We start from the raw sequence: 8,490 nt of genomic DNA, 5'->3' as shown, positions 1-8,490 counted from the left end.
AATTTATTTATATGAATGAATGCCTTTTAATATATCTACGATAAACGGGGATTGGGGAAATAATTCAATGATATTCTTACCACAACACACATTTTTATTTTCATTCTTCGTCCTAATTATTAATAATTTTATTATTACACAACATGTATATAGAAAGATTTTTATACAATAGTGTATAATTAATAGCTAAACAACTATATTAATCAACAATACAGTAAAAGAATTACGAATCACTTAAAAATTAGCAGTCTATTATAATGATATGTATCTTTTGCGGTTTGGAACAGCCGTATTAACATTAAGTTTAAATATAATTTTACACTATTTAAACTAAATTAATTTCTGACATTTTTGTGTCCATCTGCGAAAACTAAAATATGTAGTCATTTATCATTGCATTAATTTGAATTGAATTGTAATTTGAAGGACTTGTAGGTTAATTTTTCAATTACCAAGTAGACTTATCTTTTGGCCGATTTACATATATAGATTTACATACAATTGAGGCACTATAAGAACTCTAATTATAAACTTAAATGGATTTAATTGATTAAAATTAAAAAAAAAGTGTTTTCCACCAGATTTTATTTATATAAAGGCAAAAACCAAGCCACAAAACGGAGTCATCTTATTGCCACCGTCTTTTTATAACAAATATTATAAATTACGACACAGTTATTAAAATTCGTAGTTTACAATTAAATGAAAAACTGAAACCGTAAGTAAAGCAAAAATAGCTTATTATTAAATACACATAACGTTTAAATCAAAACTAACATACATTGACATTGTTCAGAACAACCATGTAATTTTCAGTTGTTATAGATGTTAGTGCAATCTTTTTTAAATATCAATATTTCTTGTTACAATACAGATGTCCACAAAAAATATCTTTAATTTGAAGTTTGCTGCGAGATTAATGCATACAAGATTAACTTATGCCTAGAATGTTTTGGTCACTTTATCAACGATTGAAATTAAACAATAAAATGCATTTTACGCTACTATTTGGAGATTTTTGAACTAAGTAGGTATATACCTAATAACAAATGAAGAATGTATTTTATAGGTACGACAACTAGATTTTAAAAATAAATGTTGAATTAATACCACTTTCAAAATGACCATCACACATTATATAACTATGTAAAGTGAAAAATTAAATACCAAAATCAAATGATGTCCCTAAATAAAGTTGGCGTTAGCTATCAAAATAAATCCTCTGCCATTTCATGACATCAACAATCTCTCACAGCAAACCAAAGATACTTATTAATATTTGTCTACTATTTACATTTTGTTTAGGTACCACTTTTAAAATCTAAAACTGTCACATGCAACAGTATTTAAATAAATCACATTATTCAAATATTATCTAAATAACAATATATTCTTAAGATTAAGCGAATGGGGAGTTGTTCTTACGACGAGATCACAAAATTGTTTAAGCCATTTATTTTAAATTTTATATAAAATTATAACCACATACTTGCAAGCGCATTTACGCACTACTGCCTAGTTATATGAAAACATCAATTGGACTTTACCACAAGGTATTTAATAATAAATAGTAGTAATTTAATAAGTCATAAATCGGTATTTTTGGCCAGCGTAATGTATAATAATTGTTTATGTCTTACGTTTTCAGTCAAGAATTAGGATGTACAAATCGTTGTGAAGTGTAATGTCGAGAAACGTTTATAGTATGTACATTCAGTAAATTATTTTTCATTTCCTCGTATGTGTCTTACTGCAAGAAATTGAGCATATTATTAATATAGAAAGGTTAGATTATCTTTATAAAAAGAGGTATCAGATGAATTTCGAGAGTTGGCAGAGATTATAGTACAAAATCTACAACGGCAAAGTTTCCCGTGTTATACATGTATTGTACACTCCCGTCGTTCTTGCTCTTTTCTTTGCTGGTACCTAGAAACAATGAAATTTTAAAATAAGTAACTGCGACATTTTGTCACACACGTAATTGGTGGGATACAGCTTACAAATACGTTCAAACTTAAATTTTTAAAAATTAACTTTGTATGACTGCATGGCTTCTGTATGAATAAAGGATATTTAATAAGAATCAAAGTCATCAAATCTACTAATATTCACTCTTTAGATAAGTATGAATGGGGAGCTTAATGAAACTATACAAAATTATCTAAATAGTATATTAGCAAATAGCTGATAGGATAACAATACTACCTGTAAGTAGACCTTAAATAATAAATACGCAGAAAAGATTTACTGAAATTATCTATGGCTCTAATATGTAAAGTGCTATACATACTTATCAATTAGCGATGATATATCAGGTGGCACGGGGGCGAAGCTCCCTGAAAGGGCGTCGCTCCCATTCTGTCCCCCACTGTGATGAAAACACGTAGAATCATATTTTTATGCTACTGTCAGCACGACATGTGTCTAATATCATGTAACCGTAAGTATTAATAATAATCGGAACAAAGCAAGCTTAAGAGAGAATTTTATAATGTTGTATTTTAAACATGGTTTAAGAAAGTTCTGTTATTTAATATAATACTAGAACTAGAAAAAAATAAGTATTTCATAGGTAATTTTAAGAAGATTTATATTTGAATTTAAAATCTAAAAGCAGACATGACCAGGTATTTTTCTTTAAATACGAAAATAAATAAACTTGATATATTATATTTATTTTTTGTTTTATTTTGCAAACAAAGAACACGATTTTATGAAAAATAGTGATTTACGTATTACATTGAAACATTGTAAGCAACAATTGAGATCTAAAATTAAGTGTTCAGTAGGTAGTTGGACATAATAACACACAATCATTACTTCTAGTATTTAACATGTGTTACTTTAACATACTTTTGAAATAGGAAAGGATAATACAAAATAAAATATTGCAATTAAATATATCGGTATTCAAGAATCATTCTGGTCATGTCAGTCTATTTGATCGGGATGTTGAGGTGTAGTGGTGGCGGTGTGGGCGGCCGGGGTGTGTGCGGGTGTGCGGGGTGTGGTGCGGGGAGGTACCTGGTCTACCTGCTGGCGGTGCGCCGCCCGCTGCCGTACGCACTGCCACCACCGGATCCAGAACCTGCAGGAAGTATTTAATATATTAAGTATTTAAATAAGTATTAGAATATTGAATTAATTTACTGCGAAGTTACTATAATATGAATCATGCATTATCACTTTTCGTTATATTTGTCACCAACTACAATGATACTACATGCTTTTCAAATGATCAATGAATAATTAAAAATCATTCGTCTTCTGGGATTATAAATCTTTCATAAATAATAATTATTTGAAGGCAAAACTGTCAAAGTATAATTTACATTTTTGATTGTGTGTTATACAATCGATGTGTTAGCATGGCATGGAAGACAATTATTATACCGGTTATTGATCGGTAGTTCTTTGTGATTGACAAGTGACTATTGTCAATTTTGTCATAAATTTTAATGCCAGATTTAGACACCTGTCACCTATACCTCCCGGAGGATAGACACGAGTGTCGTGGTGAGTGCCGGTATACGTTTAAAGTAAAGTTCTTAAAGAATGCCCTGGCCAAATTCAAACTTTAGATCCATCCAACCGTAAGGTAATAGGTACGACCGTGGTAAATGTTAAAGATATTAATGTGTTATTGAGAATCAGATTCTTAGAAGAGTAAAGCAGTACTAAGTAGATGTCAATTTAAATAAATCACCCATTATAAAATTGTTCTTCACCTTCACCGTATCCCCGACTTCCTAACTAATCATAAACATAATATAGTCCGCGCCAAACTGCTAGTCCGCTCTAAAATTGTTGCGAGCGGCCTATAATGCGGAATATTATTATATTACCTACAGATTTTTAAAAAGCTATTTCAATAGATAATATAACATAACAACAACTTCGTTTAGCGCATTCTGCAATCTGCATTTGGCATGCAAGCGGTGAAAACGAACACGTAAATTGGACTAGTCATGTCTACAGTCTGTTTGTGTACCTTTAGTAGTAGTGTTAGCAGCGCTGTCGCTGTAGTCGTCGGAGTCGGAGCGCTCGCGCCAGCCGGCGGCCGGCGTGCACGCGGCGCGCATGCGGTGCCGCGCCTCCACCGTCGAGCACTTCGACAGGCTCGACTCGTCTGAGGAACAGGGAGCTGGGGTCAATATGCGCTCAGTTACTACAGTGAAGCATTAACAGTTGATAATGCCGATGATGTTTAGAATGTTAGCAATAAATTTGCATAACAGGACTATTTATATGTGATTTAAAATTCACATACGTGATACATTGCTTTTTTTAAAGATTGAGTTGGAATTATTAATAAGCAGATCATAATTTTATCATGCCATTTAAATGAAAACTCTACATCGCAGATAAAAGGCAAAAAATAGATGCGACGATGGTAGTAACGTAATGGAACAATGATTTTATGACTTCATAACAATAATTAATTCAATATTAATTACAACAGGTCTTAAACCTGTATTTGTTTTATTTTGTAATAATTATACTAACTGTCACTTAAATTATCAACTGTTAAGGGAAATAATATTATAATTTCGTACATAACCGAAATAATTATATTTATAATTTTTTAATGGAACTATTACTTAAATATTAATACATCCATATGTTTGTTTATTCGTTTTGTGTGTTTATTTTTCTACCCACATCCTGCATTTAGCGCTAGTCAAAGATTTTTTTTTTTATAATATAGGAGTAGTAGTCGAGGACAACTGTAATCAACCCCAGATAGGATTAGATATTCCTACTTGAGGTCGGCCACAGATGCGCCGCTACACCTGGACTAAGTTGGAACGCCTCGGAAAAGTATATTAAATTCAATTATATTAAATAATCTCTTTGTTTCCAGTTGAGTGTGAAACGTACCGTATCTGTAGTGGTCGCAGGCGCGGCGGCGGCGGCGGTGCGGCGGCGCGGCGTCGTCGTCGCGGCGCGCGAGCGTGCGGAACTGCAGCGAGTGCGCGCCCGCGCCCGCGCCGCCCGCCGCACCGCCGAACGTCGCGTACGGGCTGATCTCGTACAGCTCTGCTACATTCAGGATAAGTAAATCGTAAACCATTTGTACGAAAAATAACACGAAGTACTATTACTATTACTATAATATTGCCGTTATTAATAACCAAACTATCCAAAAGCTTATCAAATATCGAAATTGTACAAGATCTAGTGGCCAAATATTGGAGAATTTCGACCTTTAATAGGTAACATATTGGATAGTGGAGAGATTAATTATAATTATCAATAACGTGTGTACTGCTAATACGACTATAATAGTGCAATAGTTGCAATACCTGAAGAATCATCATTGGACTTCTCATTTCCATTAATAGACGAAGAAGAGTATAATTTCTGTCCTTCTCGTAGCTTTTCCCTTTCAGCTTCATTGCTCTCGCTAAGTTTCCTGTTATCCCGCAGGTAATGGTCACTTGACAAACAGAAGAATCTGCAAAAATACAAGCAAAATATATATTAATTTCATTTATTTTTACTCCTTCTTTAATTGAACATATGGCTTTAAAGTGCTTACGAGTTAGTTAGTAGTACGTAAAGATAGTCAGACTTTTAGCTTCCCAATTTAGTGCTATTGGACACGCTCGCTCATCTAGTGCACTGGCTAGCGCTAAATAAGAGCATGTTAACATAATGTCTGACTCTTATAGCTTAGTACATAGCTCATATGAATAAAGTGTGAACTATAGGATTTTAGATTAAAATTATCGCGGAATTGAGACATTTTAATATGTTTATGCAAGTCAAAAATAGTAGAAAGTGCGGTGCGTAAGAATATTTATTTATTTATATATTTATTGTAAAAGTAACACAAAGTTATATTACAACAGGGCAGACTTAATGCTTAATGGCATTCTCTACCAGTTAACCCTTGGTGATTGGAGAGAATTTGCGGCAGGTGTTAAATATAATACATTAAGGATAAATAAATAATATACATATTTTATACATACATACATAAATATGTTTTAAATATAATAAATAAATATACATATAAGTGATCAGAGAGAGAAAAAAAAATGCTTTATTTGTCAGATGAGGTGCTCAGATGCTCTCGGACAAGTTTTTTGAAAATAGCTTTACTGGGTGCTTTTCTGATATGCATGGGCAGGGCGTTCCAGAGCAGAACTGCCTGAACAGTGAATGAGAAATGGAAAAAGCCACTATTATGTGTTGGAATGTGTGCTTTTAAATTATGGGACGACCGAAGCGTTTTATCGTGTGCTAAGTACCGGTACCGGAAGGAAATCTTCAAATTACAAGGGGTATTGGAATCATGTAAGATAGAATAAAGAAGGAAGAGAACCCTAGAGTTACGCCTCTGTCGAATAGTGAGCCATTTAAGTTGGCGGCGAAAGAGAGAGAAATGATCAAATTTTCGAAGACCAAATATGAATCGGATAGAGTTATTGAGAAGGCGCTCTAGTTTATTAAGAAGTGCTTCGGTCAGATCCGGGTAACACACATCTGCATAATCAATAATAGGAAGAATAAGAGTATTGACAAGCATTAGCTAAGTCTTAACTGGAAGAAAGTGTTTAAGACGATACAGTGATCAAAGAGTGGCGTTGACCTTCCGGCATACTTCCACAACTTGCGGATGCCAACACAAGGAGTTGTCAATGCAAAGGCCGAGATTATTTACTGTTTGAGAAATCTGAATTTGCGTACAGTTATATAAAATAGGTGGTAGTAAAGTATAATATTGTTAGTGTTGTGTGTCGTGATATGAGACCCAAAAAAGAAAAACGAACTAGACGTAGGGAGATAGATTAATCTACCACTAGTACTTGTCAACGGTTTCTCCTGCCGTCGCAGTTTCGCCGTGACCACGATCCATGCAAGTAGGTCGAAATATTAGCAATAACGCTTAAAACCGTATATCGTGAGTACCCGTTACATAATAATATATGAACTAACTTGCGCTTGCCATGCAGCAGACAGAGTAAGGCGGCGAGCGCGGCGACGATGACGAGTGCGCTCGCGGCGCACGACACCAGCACCGTGCGCAGCGCCGCCGTGCGCGCCACGCCTGCCGTCGGCGGCGCCGAGCTGGGCGGGGGGATGCGACCTGGTGGACGAAAAATGATAATGAATAAACTCAGGAATATTTGTTGAAAGATAACTTGTTGCGGTAATTCTCTTTGTATGTTTTAACGTAGTCAGTAATTAACGTACCCAGAAGCTGGTATTTTTGAGATGTTTTTTATTTGAGTATAGAATATAAAGGTAAACATGAAAACAAAAAAATGTGAGCCGTCACGGGACGCCTGGCAGATGTGAAACATCGACATTATTTTGTAAAAGTAATATGCAGAAAAGAACATATTGTGATAGGAACTAAATATGTATATCATAATGATAAAATAAAATATTATGATTTTTTTCCAGATAACGATGACTATTTATTGAATAAACATTTATTTTCATTAAATACAAAAATTTACGAATTTATTTCAAATCGTGACTACTTAATTCGTTTAATCAGTGACTTCGGTAATAGTTATTGCGCATGGCGTCGCCACGCCAGAAATCGGTTTTACGTGCGGCTATAGATGTTTCACATCAAAATAAGTGCAGTTTTTCAGAAATCCGAGGCTTGCTATAACCTCGTAATATAAAAACTAAAAGCGTTAGCAAAAACTCAAATGCATATAAGTTACAAATTTCATTGGAACCTCTTAGGTTCATATGTCCGTTTTACTGGAATAAAATGCAGCAACGCAAACACTGCTGTTACAACCCAAAACGAGTAAAAATGTAATGTACCTATGAATAATTCAAATATTTTTTAAAGACTCCTCCGGCAAAAGTTTGCAGGTGGCCTATTTTTCTTAACCTACTCCGCTCTGAATATAGAAATGAATCGCGTCGCTATAGCAAATTGTATGACTACACCTGCTCACAACAACTCCATAGCGGACTTGAAGTTTGGCGCGGACTATACCAGTAGTATCAAGGCGTACCTCCAGTGAGCGTGTGCGTGTCGGCGAGCAGCGTGACGAGCTCGGCGCCGGCGTCGGAGCGCGCCTCCACGCGCAGCTCGTACCACGCGCCCGGCGCCAGCTCGCCCACCACGTGGCTCGCCGCGCTCAGCGCCTCGCCCACCTGCACACATTGCGTTAGGCAAATCATACATTAAAATTACTGATTTCCATAAGTAAATACAAAATCAAATGTCATTTATTCCAAATTGATTCATACAGAACACTTTTTGAAAGTCGACAAACTACCGGTTCGGAAGGTGTTTCGCTATGGAGAAGAAGAGGCGAAATAATAGATAAGAACAGAAGGTACAGGTTAAAATGTCACGTAAAGTGATTACTTGAGAATCTTAATCCAGAGGACAGGGAAATAAAATTAAACTTTCCAATGTTTTGCCTACTAAAGATAGAAGTTTGATAAATTCTGCCTACTAGAAAGTTCGAATTTTGTTAAGCAAAAATAAATAGATTAATTGTT

At 34.9% G+C, this 8,490-nt stretch overlaps 1 protein-coding gene across 3 annotated transcripts in view; it reads right to left on the bottom strand.

Moving 5' to 3' along the window:
* Positions 1-73: 73 nt before the first annotated feature.
* Dscam3 (Down syndrome cell adhesion molecule 3) overlaps positions 74-8,490 on the bottom strand; it is a 187,498-nt gene continuing 179,081 nt past the window's right edge. For 2 of the 3 annotated variants that reach the window (XM_073082409.1, XM_073082410.1), the window contains exons 32-39: positions 7,995-8,136; positions 6,949-7,099; positions 5,310-5,461; positions 4,885-5,046; positions 3,995-4,132; positions 3,037-3,091; positions 2,294-2,371; positions 74-1,929 (exon numbers count right to left, since the gene is read on the bottom strand). In XM_073082409.1, coding sequence (XP_072938510.1) covers positions 1,878-1,929; positions 2,294-2,371; positions 3,037-3,091; positions 3,995-4,132; positions 4,885-5,046; positions 5,310-5,461; positions 6,949-7,099; positions 7,995-8,136 — 930 coding nt within the window. In that variant the 3' untranslated portion in view covers positions 74-1,877. Of the gene's footprint in view, positions 1,930-2,293; positions 2,372-3,027; positions 3,092-3,994; positions 4,133-4,884; positions 5,047-5,309; positions 5,462-6,948; positions 7,100-7,994; positions 8,137-8,490 lie in introns of all 3 variants that reach the window. The other variant, XR_012103075.1, reaches the window with a different exon arrangement.

The sequence above is a fragment of the Epargyreus clarus genome, unplaced genomic scaffold (assembly GCF_041222505.1).
Source record: "Epargyreus clarus isolate Ecla_fem2 unplaced genomic scaffold, WU_Ecla_fem_2.2 ptg000003l, whole genome shotgun sequence".
In the NCBI taxonomy this organism is placed as follows: domain Eukaryota; kingdom Metazoa; phylum Arthropoda; class Insecta; order Lepidoptera; family Hesperiidae; genus Epargyreus; species Epargyreus clarus.
The sequence above is the reverse complement of the archived record's forward strand: the minus strand, read 5'-3'. Positions and strand labels throughout refer to the sequence as shown.